Source organism: Polyodon spathula, chromosome 3, assembly GCF_017654505.1.
Source record: "Polyodon spathula isolate WHYD16114869_AA chromosome 3, ASM1765450v1, whole genome shotgun sequence".
Classification (NCBI taxonomy): Eukaryota; Metazoa; Chordata; class Actinopteri; order Acipenseriformes; family Polyodontidae; genus Polyodon; species Polyodon spathula.
In genome coordinates, this window is record NC_054536.1 from 45316716 (window position 1) to 45333003 (window position 16288).

Here is a 16288-nt window from a genome sequence, read left to right on the forward strand (position 1 = left end):
TCAAGCACCAGTAATTCCAGTAACAATTTCACAATAAGGAAACATCTTTTGGCTTCATAACCTAGTTGTAAAATGATCTAAACAGCAGGATCTGGTGCTACTTGATTATTAAAATATGTGACTTTGTGTAACAACACCTGACAATGGTACACGGAAACACCACGGGCTTACAGTGAATACCAGTAGGTTGAGTTGAATATGTTCTGGCTATGGTGACGTATACAACTCATGGACTGGCAAAGGTTAACCTGGATTAATCAGTTCAGGGTTTGACAAAATTGTAGTGCAGCATAGTTTAAATATATTAAAGAATCATTTTTTTTTTTATTAGGGTGCCCATTTATTTTACCTCCAATTTTCTTCCCAATTTAGAAGGTTCAATTGATTTGTTTAATAACTTTAACTCCTCCCAGCTGAATGAGCATGAACAATCAATTGACGTCAGAACATAACCCCAAACCATGTGCAGTTAAGATTTTGCCTCCCTTACCCAGAGCCAATGAGATGCCCCCTGCAGAAGCCAGGCCAGGCTTTTACCAGGTGAGCCACACAGGGACCCATATTTATGAACTATTGAGACAAAAGGGAAAATGGGTGAATAACATTTCTTTTGCAGCCAGAAAATGAGTCTCCTGGAGCGTGTTCGCCTATCTAACCAACGAACGGCAAGTATCAAGGGAAAGCTGTTCACACCTTTGAATACAGATGCCATCGCAGAGAGCCCATCTAAGGAGTCAAAGGCGGGGACCTTCAGTAACAGGGAGAGATTCCGAACTGCCTTTCGTATGAAAGCTTATGCTTTTAGACAGAGTTCAGAAGGTAAATTTTATGTGCCATATATTCTCAATTGCCTTAATGGATTTAATGGATCCATTGTCAAAGTTTACTGAGTATATCATCGTAAAGCCATCTCAAAGTGTAGTGTTCCTAGTAAAATCATAGCAACTTGTAAGAAAGTATAGTGAGAAGCCGACAAACAAGCTAAGTCTCAAACCGTACGGAAAAGAATGATTAACAGTGGTGAAGCATGGTAAACGCCCATTTACAGTATGCATGGAAAAAGCATGGTGAGCGAAAAAATAACTGTGTACATTTAGATGTTAAATATGTTTGTTTAAAATGTTTGGTTAAAGTTTTATTTGTGGAAACTTCTATATTTTATGAATGAAAGAGGTATTTTAATTTGGATCTTTAGCTTTAGAGTTTTAAAAAGGTTTGTCAATTAATAATTGAGTGCTTTATAGTTATGTATAGAATGAAATTGTGGATCATTTAAATGAGTCACAAAATTATTTTGCATTCATAACATTTCAGGTTAACTGGGGTTCTTATTTGTTGTCTCTACTTTAAGTCTACAGCTATGGCCAAAAGTTTTGCATCACCTAGAATATTAGGATTGAGACATACTTCTTTTTTTTTTTTTTCAACTATATGAACTGTATTTAACATATTTATTCAAAGAAACTATACAATTATACTGCAAAAGTCTACCGGATGTCATAGTAGTAGTGCAGTATTTCATGTTATATTTCAAAATGTCACATGTTTCAATTGTTGTTACTTTTTTTAAGTAGTTGGAAAACTACAAATCAATATGTAATTCAGTATGTTAACGTAACATTATTCAGCAGGTGTCATTCGATTTATGAAGCAAAATTAGTTCATTCATAGGGCGATGCAAAACATTTGGCCATCGCTGTATATGTACCAGTGTATTTGCTGGTAAGTAAAATTTGACAGTCTGTATTGATAGGTGCTAAGATGTTATTGAAGACTAAATATTTCACAGCTACTGAAGACTAGTGGAATTGTCTATAGCGAAAGTATCACTTAATTAATAATTGTTATGGTTGTCAAGTGCTGACTTATAAATATTATGGAGTAGTATTAACCTGTGAAGAATTAAAAATGCCCTGATTACACAAAATTGGCTGCCCAAACGCAATAGTGTTCTTGTCATGAATAGGTACTAAAATTGACAAGCCATTCACATTTAATCATTTTAAAGAAATACTGAAATATTACCATCACGATCTCGCCCAGATGCTGGAGCTCTGGCAGACCCAGGGTCTGAAGACAAGGGCTACCCTAGTGACCTGTTACTGGAAGAGATGATACCTACACTGAAAACAATGATCAGGGCTGTTAGGTAGGTCAGGTATTGCTTTGTGTATTTATTCAGAGTTGATCAGCATTGATCTTGTATTTGCAGCTAAGATATCAGACGGATACTATAAGGTGTTACTTTTCTACTGCTATAATGTTCAAGTTTCAATGGAATTGGAACTGGAACACACATGCCATTGTTTCTGAAATATCCAGCTTATATCTAAACCTCCAGTACTTGTTTGTAAGAAAAAATAATAGCTCAACTTTAATGTAAAATTAACTTCTTCCTAAAACAAGACATACATTTGCTGGTCATTGCTGTTATATCCTTCATGGATTAAAATCTTGAATATATACAATGCCTATAGAAAGTCTACACCCCCTTTCAAAATTTTCACCTTTTGTTGCCTTATAGCCTGGAATTAAAATGCATTAAAAGTTTTTTTTTTCATTTATCTACAGATCTTACCCCACAATTTCCAAGTAAAAAAATATTTTAGAAATGTATAGGATATTAATTAAAAATAAAAACTTAAATAGCTTGGTGTCCACCCCCCTTGTAATAGCAATCCTAAATTAGCTCAGGTGTAACCAATCGCCTTCAACACACCACCTGTGTTTAATTGTAGTGATTTACATGATTTCAGGATAAATTCAACGGTTTCTGTAGGTTCCCTCTGCTGATCCTAGTGCATTTCAAAGCAAAGACTCAACCATGAGCACCAAGGCGCTTTCAAAAGAACTCCGGGACAAAGTAGTTGAAAGGCACAGATCAGGGGATGGGTATAAAAAAACTATCAAAGGCCTTGAATATCCCTTGGAGCATGGTCAAGATGATTATTAAGAAGTGGAAGGTGTAACACACCACCAAGACCCTGCCTAGATCAGGCCGTCCCTTCAAACTGGATGACCGAGCAAGAAGGAGAGTGATCTGAGAGGCTACCAAGAAGCCAATGGCAACTTTATAAGAGCTACAGTCTTTTATTGCCATGACTGGTCAAAGTGTGCATGTGGCAACAATATCCCAAACACTCCACAAATCTGGCCTGTGTGGTAGGGTGGCAAGAAGGAAGCCATTACTCAAGCAAGCCCACCTTGAATCCCATTTGAAGTATGCAAAAAAACACTGTATGTATACATTCTGTAGCCATGTGGCAAAAAGTTTTGTTGTCTGACGAAATTAAAATTGAACTTTTTGGTCTAAATGCAAAGCGGACTTGTTGGCGCAAACCCAACACAGTGCATCACCCAAAGAACATCATCCCTTGATGTGAAGATTGCTGTCCATCAACACTCCCCAAGGAACTTGACAGAGCTTGAACAGTTTTGTGAAGAAGACTGGTCAAATATTGTCAAATCTAGGTGTGCAAAGTTGGTAGAGACCTATCCCAACAGACTCACAGCTGTAATTGCTGCCAAAGGTGCTTCCACCATGTATTAACTCAGGGGGGATGGAGACTTATCCAATTATGATCTTTCAGTTTTGTATTTTTAATATATCATTTTTTTCTCAATTAAAACTTTTTTCCCCTTAAGAGTGAGGATTGTGGTGTGTAGATAAGCGGAAAAAAATTGATAGGTTGAGGATGCAGCCCCGGTTCCCTGAAAGAGAAAATAACCATCAAGTATTGGCTATCGCCCCCAGGCGGTAGGAATTAGCTGAGCTTATGTCAAAGCTGACGATAGGCTGGTGCATGTACTGACATCTAAGCCCACCCCCTTGTCGGCTTAAAATACCCAGTGCACGCAACATGACGTTCTCCTTTGCTCCTTTTACGTCATAACACGAAGGTAGAATGGTCACCACCGAAGAATACTAATTGCTCTATATGTCCGCATCGTGCAGCATGAGAGAGTCTAACACAGATGCTTCAAATTATGGAGGAGAGGAACCCAGCACATTCACCCTGTAGAACCTCGGACATGTATGCGGTGTAGCCCAACTGGCTTCAGCACAAATCTCAAACACGGGCACACCTCTGAAGAGGGCCCAGGAAGTCCCCACCCCCCTAGTTGAATGCGCCTTCAACTTCCCTGGCTGCAGAAGGTCTGCAGATTCATATGCTAACTTAATAGCATCAACTGTCCATTGGGAAAGACGTTGCTTTGATAACGTCTGCCCCAAGGTCTTGGAACCATGACACACAAACAACTGCTGTGTCTGCCTCATGCCTCGTGTACAGTTAATGTAACACCGTAATGTCCACACTGGGCAGTGTGTATAACCTTTCTTCCTCTAGGGAAGAGAAAGGGGGAGGATTAAACGCCATCATTTCCACCGACTGGTTCGCATGGGCCGGATATATAACATTTGGCTAGGAAGCCGGATTAGGACGCATGGAAACCCTAACCCGTCTCCTCGAGTACAAGAGGGATGCACTGATTAGTTGCGTGTAACTCACTCAGCCATTTAGCTGAAACCACAGCTAGTAAAAACACGGATTTAACAGACAGGAGCTTCAAATCCACATTGTGGAGAGTCTTAAATGGGTTCTTGGTAAGGGCTTCTAGCACCACATCAAGGCTCCACGACGGTAAACTCATCCCTTGCCTTGCGCCCCTCAGGAACTGAGATGCCAAAAAATGGCATCCTGGTGACAACCCGTCAATGCGTACATGGCAAGCTGATATGGTGGCTAAATATACCTTAAGTGAAGAGGGAGATTTCCTTTCATCTGAAAGCTTCTGAAGGAACTGTAGTATTACTGCCGTAAGGCACGATATTGGATCATAGCCCCCAGCCAGACACCAATCTTGAAACATTTGCCACTTCTACGTATACTGGAACCTATTAAAGGGCTCTCTTGCACTCTGAATGGTAGAAATAACCACTGTTGACAGTCCTAAGGCGGACAGGTGTTCCCGTTCAGGGGCCAAACCCTTAGCTGCATCAGCTCGGGGCTCGGATGCCATAGCCCTCCCTGGGCTTGGAGAGGACTTCGCTCAGGCGACCATGCAAGAGCTGCACCAGGTTCGAAAACCATATTCTCTGAGGCCACCGAGGGGTGACCACAATCACTGTCTCCCGCTCTACCCTCACCTTCTACAAGGTGGTGGGGAGCATCAGTATCGGGGGAAAGGCATACAGGAGCCCTGGCGGCCACTCGTGGGCCAGAGCATCAACTCCTAGGGAGCTGTTGAGAACCTTTACCAAGAACCATAGCGGACAATGCATGGATGCTCGCGACGCAAAGAGATCCACCTGCGCTCTGCTGAACCATTCCCATATGTGCGCTACCACTTGAGGGTGAAAGCACCATTCGCCCTCAAGGGGACCTCATCTGGAGAGGAGATCCGCTGCGTGATTGGATCGGCCTGGCAAATAGACTGCATGGAGGGAGGTTAGTCAAGATTGTGCCCACAGCAATAACCGTGCTACAATCTGATGAAGCCCATGGGACAGCAACCTGCCCTGGCAGTTGATATACGCCATAACCGTAGTGTTGTCCGACCGCACTAACACGTGCTTTCCTTGAAGCACCGGCAAGAAATGCCGTAGGGTGAGGACCACCTCTCTGAGCTCCAGAGCATTGATGTGAGCTGACCTCCAAGAGCCATGCCCACACTCCGCGGGTCCCTTTCCCATTCCAGACCGCTCCCCAACCTTCGTTAGAGGCGTCTGTGGTGGTCATTTCCCTCCTGAGGATGGGACCCAAGTGCACACCCTGACGAATATTGGATGGAACCTTCCACCAACGCAGGGATCTCCAGCACGTTTTGGGAAACCTCCAACTTGCAATGTCTGTCTCGCTGCGGATGCTGCCGGAAGGCATTGAACCAGGCCTGAAGAGGTCTCTGGTATAGTAAGCCCAATGGGAGGGCTTGAGAGGCGGCACCCATCAACCCTAGCATGCGTTGACATAACGTCATGCTCACTGTTTTACTCAACCTGAAAAGGGAGAGGCACTGATCTATTGAGGCAACTCTTTGTGACGATAAGGTCACTTCCATGGACAATAAGTCCAGATGCAGACCCAGAAACTCGGTCTGTTGACTCGGAACGAGATTACTCTTGTCTGAGTTCACCTTCATACCCAGTCGTTGGATGTGATCTGTGACCCACACTGTGTGCTCTACCAACTGTCCCCTTAACTGTGCACAGACAAGCCAGTCGTCCAGATAGTTCAGCAGTCTAATGCCCTGCACCCGCAAGGGGCCAGAATGGCGTCCATAAACTTTGAAAAGATTCAAGGAGCGAGTGACAGGCCGAATAGAAGGACACGAAACTCATATGCCTTGCCCTGAAAGGCGAAATGCAGGTACTCCCTGTGACTGGGACAGATGGGGACAGAAAGTATGCATCCTTCAAGTCCACAGTTGTAAACCAGTCACTGTACCGGACAGACTGGATGATGTGTCGGTGCGTGAGCATCCTAAACGGTAACACCCAAAGGTATTTGTTCAGTAGCCTCAGATCCAAGATAGGGCAGAACCCATCGTCCTTCTTGGGCACCAGGGAGTACTTTGAGTAAAACCCTTGCTCGATCAAAGCAGGGTATACTGACTGGATAGCGTGTTTGCTCAGCAACGCTTGTATTTCCATACTCAGGGCTGAAGACTGGTTGAAGTTCTTCACTGCGGTCACCACCACTCCCTGAAAAGGGGGGGGGGGGGGGGGGGGCGGTTAACCGGAACTGAAGTCTGTAACCGATGGCTACAGTTTTGTCCACCCAGATGTCATCGGTGCATAGTTGCCAGATTTGGAGCTGTGGAGGGGTGTAGGGGTGGGTTGGAGGATATCTGGATGTCTTAGGGCTGTTTGGCCCGCGGCCGTTCCTGAGAGGTCTGGTTCCCACGAGGACGTGGTCTACCGCATCCTCTACAATGCAAAGCTTTCCGCAGCAGTCTTGTAAAAACATGCTCACTGATTGTTGCAGTATTGTCAGGTGAGGGCTTTCTAACTCTTGGGCGAGCTGGCTGGTGTGGTGATGTCCTATGCCACTGCTGCTGTTGTTGTGGGCTTTTTGGCTGAAAACCCTGATGCAGCCACATTTGCGCCATCTGCTTAGAAGCCTCCTGGTCCTTAACAGATCATTGGAGCATGTCTTCCACCGCTGAGCCAAACGTGTGCCCCGGTGTAATGGGGCATCTAACAGGGGAACCTTGTCAGGCTCTTGAACTCTCACTTGCGATAGCCAGAGCTGCCTTCTAGCCACCACCAACGAAGCTATGCTCTGTCCCAGCGTCCTAGCATTCAACTGGGCCAGTTTCACCAATAATTGGGCAACTAACCCCAACTAGGTTCGAAGGAACACCGAGGGTTGTTCAGGGAGGTCTTTAATAATCGCCGCCTGATATACTGTTACCAGGCTAGCAACATTAGATAACCTAACTGCCTCTGTTGCCACCAAATATCCTTTCTTGAGGTACACCTCCGTAGTCCTGCATTGCCTGTTAGGGCATGCAAGATCCTTTGTCAACCTTGATAGTGTCGGGGTCTTCACCAGAGTGGCGAAAGCAATGTCTACTGGTGGAAACGACGCCAACCTAACTGTGTCTGCCCCTTGCATTGCCGAAAAAGCTGAAGCTTTTCGAAATGTGGCAGAAGAAGAGGCTGGAGCCCCCCAAGTGGACTGCACATCTTTAATAAAATCCGGGAATGCCGGAAGCATCCTGGTATGATGTACCTGTGCCGACGGACTCTGTGTCCAAATCCTCTTCAGAGAGGAGGGGTTCCACGTCTGATGTGTCCCTAGAGATCGCATCCAGATCAGAAGACCCTAAGGGTGGGTCTTGCTGTTGTACAGGTGGAGCCAACGAGTCTGTGGAAGAACCGCCGGCTGAGAGACAAGAGACGCAACTGGTTCATCCCTGGGTCGAGGTGCGATATTTGGCACCAAGGACATAATCAGAGACTGCTGGCCCATCATGATGTCTTGGACGTGAGCTCCGACATGCCGGACCTGTCCCTATGGCGCCTGTTCCTATGATGAGATCGAGATCAATCCCTTCGATCAGGTGACCCGGAGCGGGATCTGGGACGATCCGCTTTCCTACGGGGTGAATGATGGCGGAAGCGTTCCCTGCTAGAGGGAGAGTAACCCTGTGGCTGCATAGATGGGCTGGGGAAACATTCCTGAGCATGCCTGGTGTCTGGAGCTCTTCGGCTAGCGTCTGGCTGGGAAGACAGGCTCCTTAACAGCTGCAGCCTGAGTGGAGGCGTTGGCGGAGCGGACTCTGAGTGAGAAGCCTGAGATGAGGGAGAATGATCCCCAACTGCCTTCTTCGTCCTGTGGCGGAGAGTGTGCGGTTGCAATTTAGCGCACAGTTGGCAGTATGTTTTGTCTGTCAAGGCAGATGCAGCATATTCTGGCCCCAGGCAAGTCCTCATGTGAGTTCGACACTGGCAACTTAGAGCTGAAAGTCAGACATCTATGGAAGCCGGACATTATGTGCGATGAGTGTGAAGCACCGAGTATGTGCAAGCACCAATGTACATGTACCGGGTGTGAAGACGCGTGGACCCCAGCACCAAGCGTCAAAGCGGCAAGCACATGCACTGAACGTAGAACTATCGCGCCGAGTACCGAGGTGCATGCACCGAGTGTCAAGTGTGTGCACCGAGCCCCGAGCGTGTTCACCGAACACCAAGGTGCATGCACCGAGAGTCGAGCGCAGAAGTGCCGAGTGCGTGCACCGAGCGCTGAGTGCGTGCACCGCGTGTCGAGTGCTGAACGTGCACCAAGCGTCGAGTGCCGAAGCTCATGCACCGAGTGTCAAAGTGCCAAGTGCGTGCACCGAGTGAGGCTCGTGCACCAAGCGTCGAGTGTGCGCACCGAGCGCTGAGTACCAGAGCGCCAGAGCTCAAGCACCAAGGCCCGAAACACCAAGTACCGAGTGCCAAAGCGCCGAGCACTAGCATGCAGAGCATAGAGCACCGAAGCGCTGTTCATCAAGAGCATTGGAAAGCTTTGCACGAGGACGCCTAAGTGTCAGCTGACCCTCAAGCAGATCACTGAGTGCTGGTGATGTGCTCAGGAATGTAAACACTCCAAAATGGTGCAGGTGCTGAAAGGTACAACAGACAAGTCTTAAGGGTTCTGGTACTATACTTACCTGCAGTGCTCTGAAAACACAGGGCAAAGGCCTTAGGTGCTACAGACCCGTCTGAATAGTATAATTACTTAATAGTATAAATACTTACGTGCTTATACCTACCTGGCTGAAAGCAAAGGAGAACATGATGCTGCATGCACTGGGTATTCTAAGCAGACAAGGGGGTGGGCTTATACGTCAGTGCATGCACCAGCCTATCGGCAGCTTTGACATAAGCTCAGCTAAATTCTACCGCCTGGGGGCGATATCCCATACTTGATGGTTATTTTCGAATTGAAAGGGAACCTCATTTAAATGTATGAAACTGTGAGGCACTGACACAGTAAAATGTGAAAAAAGTTCAAGGGGGTGTAGACTTTCTATAGGCACTGTATATTTTTTCAACATAAAGTTTTCACTTGCTTCTTCTCCAGTATATATGTGCTAACTTTTTTGAAGAGTCTACAAAATATTGCCATTTTTGTTCCCAACCTTCTGCATTTATTCCCACAGAATCATGAACTTTCTTCTGAACAAAAGGAAATTCAAGGAGACACTGAGGCCATATGACGTAAAGGATGTGATAGAACAGTACTCAGCAGGGCATATTGATATGCTTTCCAGAATTAAATACCTCCAAACAAGGTAAAACCAGCTTCTACAAACCTGACCACAAAAACTTGTATACCATGTGTTACATTAGCATTTATGTGTGAAGTAGCCATGTTTACCTGACAACCTGACATTTAAGTATCTGGAGATAATGACCACTGCACAGGCTATTAATGCAATTGTAAACTGTTAATAATTTGGACTGGATTGAATTTATATATTTTTTAAATGCCATTTGTATTTTTTCTTTCAGAATAGATATGATTTTGTCTCCAGGACCCCCTTCAACTCCAAAACATAAGAAGGCTCAAAAGGGATCTTTTTCATACCCTTCCCAACAATCTCCTAGGTTTGGTTTATTCTTTGCATTCAGTTTTGTTGAACACTATTTTTTTGTTGTTGCTGTATGGTGTCTTACTCTGTGTTACATATTAAGACATACAAATTATTTTTCAACCATTAGATACTGATTGTAAATCATAATCGTAGTCACATTTGCATTAGTTTCAGGTATAACATTTTAAGGTATAAAAACACAGGAGTACTTGTTTCGAACTGTGGCAGGATAAATAGGCTTCACCCAAGTCATAGAGATTATCCTTTGTTTTTTCTCAATGCTACTGTATAGTCTGTCAGCCTGCCTGTCTGACAATCCCCAGTCCATCTTCCTTTTTATGTTTATTAACTATTAATCTTTGTGGAGATTTCACATTCGAGTAACAATACTTGTTATGAATTGTGTGGATTTGATAATGTTTGTTTTTATTTCTTTCAACAGAAATTACCCATATTTACTCAAAGGACCAGTGCCAGAGGCTGAAGACCAAAGCATGATGGGAAGATTTGTGAAAGTAGAAAGACAGGTATTTTAAAGCTGTTCACACTGGGTCCATTTAGAGGTTTGGTTGGCACTCGGTATGATTTGGTATGTTTGGTGTAATGTGTGAACAACAAAGTCTGATTGGGAAACGAACCGTACCTAGTTTGCTTGCTAAATCTCAATGTGAACAATTTCTAGACTCCTTTTGCACGTAGGAAACAAACTATATAAGGTAACCTAACTCAGAAGTAAACATTTTGTGTGTAGTATAGCTCATATTCTGAGGAAACAATTGGAAACAAAACAAAATGTCTCAGGGAGCCACATTAACCATAATTTTTTGTCCTGGTCGGAAACAATAAAATTGTTAAATCATGTATATAAAAAGATATATAAGTACCAAATTGCATCAGTGTGCTCAGGACGTTAACAGCAGAGTCATTTATTAGATTCTATTAGGTAAAATAAAACTGTTGTTTAATAATTCTGTTTATATTTGCCACATACGATCGTGGGCAACACCCCTATTGTCAGTGTCAAACATGTACAGACAATAGCAACAGGAAGTTTTATATTTGTGCTATAATGTGAAGAGGAATAATTTATGTGGGATACATGTGAGGTCCAAAAGCACTTTACTGATAACAAATGACCCCTATAAGGAAATAGTTTGATTTATGGAAGGTTTCATTTTTTTAATTGTATCATTGCTAGTACCGTCATGCGTTGTTAGAATGTGATAAATAAATTTGGGTTCTGGGTGGAAAAGGCACACAATTGAAAGTCAAAGATGTTTATTTTTTAGCTATTAAACAAATGAGTTTCACTTTTCTTGAAAAGTCTTTTTAATGGGTTAGAAAATAAATGGGAGTTATTGTTTACATTTACATACAACATCGTCAGACTGATGTGCAAATATATACAATAACACATTTCTTTATATGTCCGATATGCAAGTTTTCAACACTTTGCTCCATTTCTGATGGTAAAATTAAATCTTAATTACCATTGAACTACCACCTTGATGTAGAAACACACAAGGGACACACATGGCTTGTTGTTGATTTAAACTCTTCTGACTGTGTTTTGAGGAGGGGAAATCTCTTCATGCAAGGGATGGTCAATATGACATCATCAGACACACATTACAGTTCAGGGGCTATGCACGTGCATTCAGAACCAAAGCCAGCGTAGGTCTGTGTTCGGGTGTAAATGGGTGACTCAAATGATAAGAATCTTTTAATTTGATCGAGTCTAAGCCAGCTCAGTGTAACTATCAACCATTCTACTAAAAACTTTTCGTTTCATATTTTGTAGTATGCAGTGTATAACACAAATTTAGAGTATAAACATTTAAGGTGGAATAAGAACTATTAATTAAAATTTGCTTACCTTTTTTTCTATATAACATCTCACTAAGAAAAGCTGTTCTAAATGATTTTTACTCGTAAACTAAACAAAGAAGTTAACACATTTAAAGATGGAAGGCTTTTAAATAACACAATCTGATAATTGTCCACACACCTGCTGTATAAAAAAAGAAATCCATCACACACCACATATAAAATCATAAAAGTATTCCCTCGTTTGGTCCAGTTACAGTTTGTACCATACGCCTTTTTATTATGAATTGAAATGATACAATGCCATAAAGAACCCTGTCTAACTCAAAAAATCCAAAACAGCACAACAAAAATCCTTGTCATATTGGGTCAAAATCTAGTTAAACCAACAGCAATTCTCTATGTATCTGATCAAAGGTAACATATTACTATAGATACTTAAGTGTAGTGTACTTGTGAATCAGCTAGTCCCTAGCCACACAGCAGATCTTATTTAGCAGCAGCCTTGTCTTCACCTTTCACACTAACTGGCACTGAATGTATGTATGTATGTCTAGAATGAACATTTTGCAGTAATTTAAATGTATTTTGCATTAACTATTTGAATATATTTTCCATCATATCTAAAGTACAGTTTTATCAATCAAGGGGATTATTTAAACGTATTATATATTTATCTGCTGTGGGATGCTTTCTTAAAAGGAGATTCCTCAAAAAGTTTTGGGCTTTTTGGCAGGAAGCTGTTCAACTCCCATATATCCCTTTTTAATAAAAAGTATGTAACTTATAACAATTTTAAAGAATATTATAGTATAAAGAGTAAAGGCTGTGGCAGATGTATGTGTTATTTAGGCACTCTCAAGTAATTTGGTGGCGTGACTTGATTTTGGAATATTTATTAGTGGCCACTGTGTTTATGCTGCCAAGATGCTGCTTTTGTTATGTTATGTCCATTTTCATTTCCAGATTGAACATATGGAGAAAAAACTTGACTTCTTAGTGGATATGCATATGCAGCATATGGACCAACTGCAGGAAGAACCATGCAGACACCATTTTCCAAAGGAGACTTCAGGCCAACAAAGCCCGACAGAGGGCAAAGAGGACAACAGGTACACAGAGATAAAAAGGGTATTTTTCAACTACACTGAACCCTGTCCTCATATGTCTTACCAAATCCCAGTCAGCAAGGTGGCTCCGTATAGCTTCTTCAGGAATGATCCAAGATGCACCAGCTTTTCAGCATCCTTTACAGTGGACAGGTCAGGTTCCATGAGACTGTCACCTCCCCCTGTTCCATCCTACACTGAACGCCCCAATGTTTTGCCCATCAGTACACTGGCGGACTCCAGAAATAGCCTGCAATATGAAAGGGAGCAGCAAACCCCCTTCATGGATTGCCCATCGCCACGGCAGGGTTGGACCTTGATGCGCGACACAGATACCCCGCTGTCACTTCTTTCAGTTAACCACGAGGAACTGGAGCGCTCACCCAGTGGCTTCAGCATCTCCCAAGAGAAGGATGATTTGACTTTTAGCCCCAACGGTGGGGGTTCGAGTTGGATGAAAGAAAGACGATACTTAGCAGAAGGTGAGACAGACACTGACACTGATCCTTTCACACCAAGTGGGCCTCTTCCTTTGTCATCGACAGGGGACGGATTTCCTGACTCAGTATGGACCAACTCCACTGCTGGAATTTAGCTGGGTCTGGGGCAAGGAAGATTTTGAAGGGGGGGGGGAATAGACTTCTTTAATGTAAAGTATACACACTTTGTATATTTCAACTCCTGACGAAATAAAATAATTAACCCAAAGCTTTATTGCTTCAGAGCAACAGGTACAGCATGTAATGCATGCAAATCTAGTGATAAACACTGCAAAGTCCAAATATATACAAAAAAAGCTATGTCGTTTCATAGCAGTAAAAAGAAACTTCAGTTGTTTGTGCATGGTTTGCATGGAGCTACACCATATAAAATGACTGAACCAAATGTTATGAGCTTTATTGTACAGTACATGTGTGGCTTTGATTCCAGTTTCATGTGCCAGGAATTAAGCAGATCAAATTAATTAATTTCTTTCTTGAATAAGGTGCAACAAGGTATAGAGGTGTGAAGACAGCCCAACCCAATTCCTGTGTGTGCAGTTCTGCAGGGGTGTGGAATTTTTGAAAAACACAAAATGCTTGATAGATCAACTTGCCATTTACAATATATGGTTGTATTTGCATATCTGTATTAGTGAATGCTGAAGTCCAGAGTCCAAGCCATGTAATGTGTGAGTCCAGTACGGAGACACTCATCATCAAAATAATGACCAATTTAAATCCCCCTCACCACAATTAGCCGTGAAGACTTACACATGTTTTATAATAAATAACGCGTTTGGGTCAATCCTGCATGTGTAGGCTACACATTCCAAAAGAAAATGATTGGCACACAAAGACCTCAGCCTGGTACTAGCCATGGGGATGAGGATGCTCAGAAGTGAAAACTGAAATTTACCAATATGGAATTGGAGATTTTGATACAAGCAGTACTTGTAACACATGTTACGAGCTCGAAATACATCACCAGGACAAATGAATAAAATATGGAATGTGCGGTGGCTTCTAATAAACAAACATACCACTTCAGAGTTTGCAGGAGGTTGCTTATATAATACGATGCAATATGTTCAGCAACAATAACTCCATACAGCTTCAAATGTACAGTCTTCAGTTAAACTACAACTTATATCTTCAGTTTAGCTATGACTTAAAGTCTTATGCGTTACAACTCTCCTATTTCTTATGTTAGTCTGTATTTTTTACTCTAACTCTTTTTTTAAAGCATATCTGTATGGTATATAGGGTCGAAAAACTGTACTTGCTCTCGCTACAAACAAACTGCATCATGTGTCCCTCTGTCCTTTTTTTTTTTTTTTTTTTTTTACTGTTTTTTTTCCAACTCTGTTTGCAAAACAATACGGTACCAATATCATAAACCGTAATTTACAAATTGACTTGATCAGAAGGGTTAAAAAACAAAAATGCTATTAAATGTTTCTTTGTCCTTGAAAATGATGTGTCCTTGCTGCAGACAAGTCTCCCACATCACCTTTGCCTTTTATATAGCCTACTGTCTGACTGTGGCAAATTAACTCCTGCTTTTCAGAGTTCTAAAATAATCATGCAAATACGAAGCCCGCAATTACCTGCAGCTTTAATAAATTAGACGGAATATTTAATATACTTCATTTGCAAATTCCTTCCCAATTTTAGCTGTTTAGTTCAGAAACCCCCAGAATTACAATGTATATACAGAATTACATATGCATCAAGGGCTAAAGCGCACAGAGACATTGCCCCCACAAGTCACGTATAAATTGCGTGTTTATGCCATTGCGTGTGTTTTATAAATCCCATCCAAGAATTCAGAACTCTCAGCACCTATTTTATGGTCGTAAAACATGCACAATGTTTTATAAATCTTCCTAGTTCCTAATTTGATCTGTACTGAACTCCACACTTGTCAAAACTTGAGTTGAAAATGCAAAATATTTATTCATTAGCCTTCTTTTTTCCCTGTATAACCTGCTGTTGAATCTCTAATTTGTAAAGATGACTGAAATGAAGCTTATAGGTCCTGGACTTTCAGAACTGATGGTAGCCTTTTTTGTGCCTACTGGTGAGATAACCAAGCTTTTATTTGATACTAGGTCTAGCTTGCTTAATATGTAAAGGTTGTTTAGTTCACTGCACTAATTGAGAAACTCCAATTACTGTACCTTGTTGCACCTCTTGTGAGAAAACTGGAGCTTAACATTTTAATTATTAACTTAGTCACTTCTGTAGGGGACATTTTAATAAACTTTTATGATATGATCAAGACAAAAACAAATCAAGTTGTGATAGCTAGTCAGACTATGGAATGTTGTTTTGTATGATAAATATATTTTTTAAAAGTTGTAAGTGGAAATTTGATTTTTAGGAAAATACAGAGAAAAGATAAGATGGCCAAACAGGTGCATCTTGTAAATTGATTTAAATGTCCTGAGTGGCAGGGCCTGGTTGTTCTGATTCGGTTCTCTTATGACAGCAAAACCACCTTGTTATCTGAGCTTTTGTTCAAATAGATATATAACATTTTCCTGTTTACAGATTTTACAAATCTGCCTTAACAAATTCATTAAACAATTAACATGATTTTTTAATTCTGTAAGAAACAATACATTCAGTTGTGGCATTATAGACTGTATATGGTATTTTAAAAGCAATTTAAAGAACACAATACTACTAGATTCATTTCTAGTAATGTTTGTATAGAATTCTTGGTTATGAAACTACAGCACTTCATTTTTCAATCGCCAATGAACCCATTCCCTT

At 41.8% G+C, this 16288-nt stretch overlaps 1 protein-coding gene across 1 annotated transcript in view; it reads left to right on the top strand.

The window, feature by feature from the left end:
- The window catches only part of kcnq3 (potassium voltage-gated channel, KQT-like subfamily, member 3), a 190149-nt gene extending 176526 nt beyond the window's left edge, over nt 1-13623 (top strand). The window contains exons 10-15 of the mRNA XM_041241842.1: nt 617-819; nt 2044-2149; nt 9658-9789; nt 10010-10105; nt 10535-10619; nt 12886-13623. Of these exons, the coding sequence (XP_041097776.1) occupies nt 617-819; nt 2044-2149; nt 9658-9789; nt 10010-10105; nt 10535-10619; nt 12886-13623 (1360 nt within the window). The remainder of the gene's footprint in view (nt 1-616; nt 820-2043; nt 2150-9657; nt 9790-10009; nt 10106-10534; nt 10620-12885) is intronic.
- Nucleotides 13624-16288: the final 2665 nt, after the last annotated feature.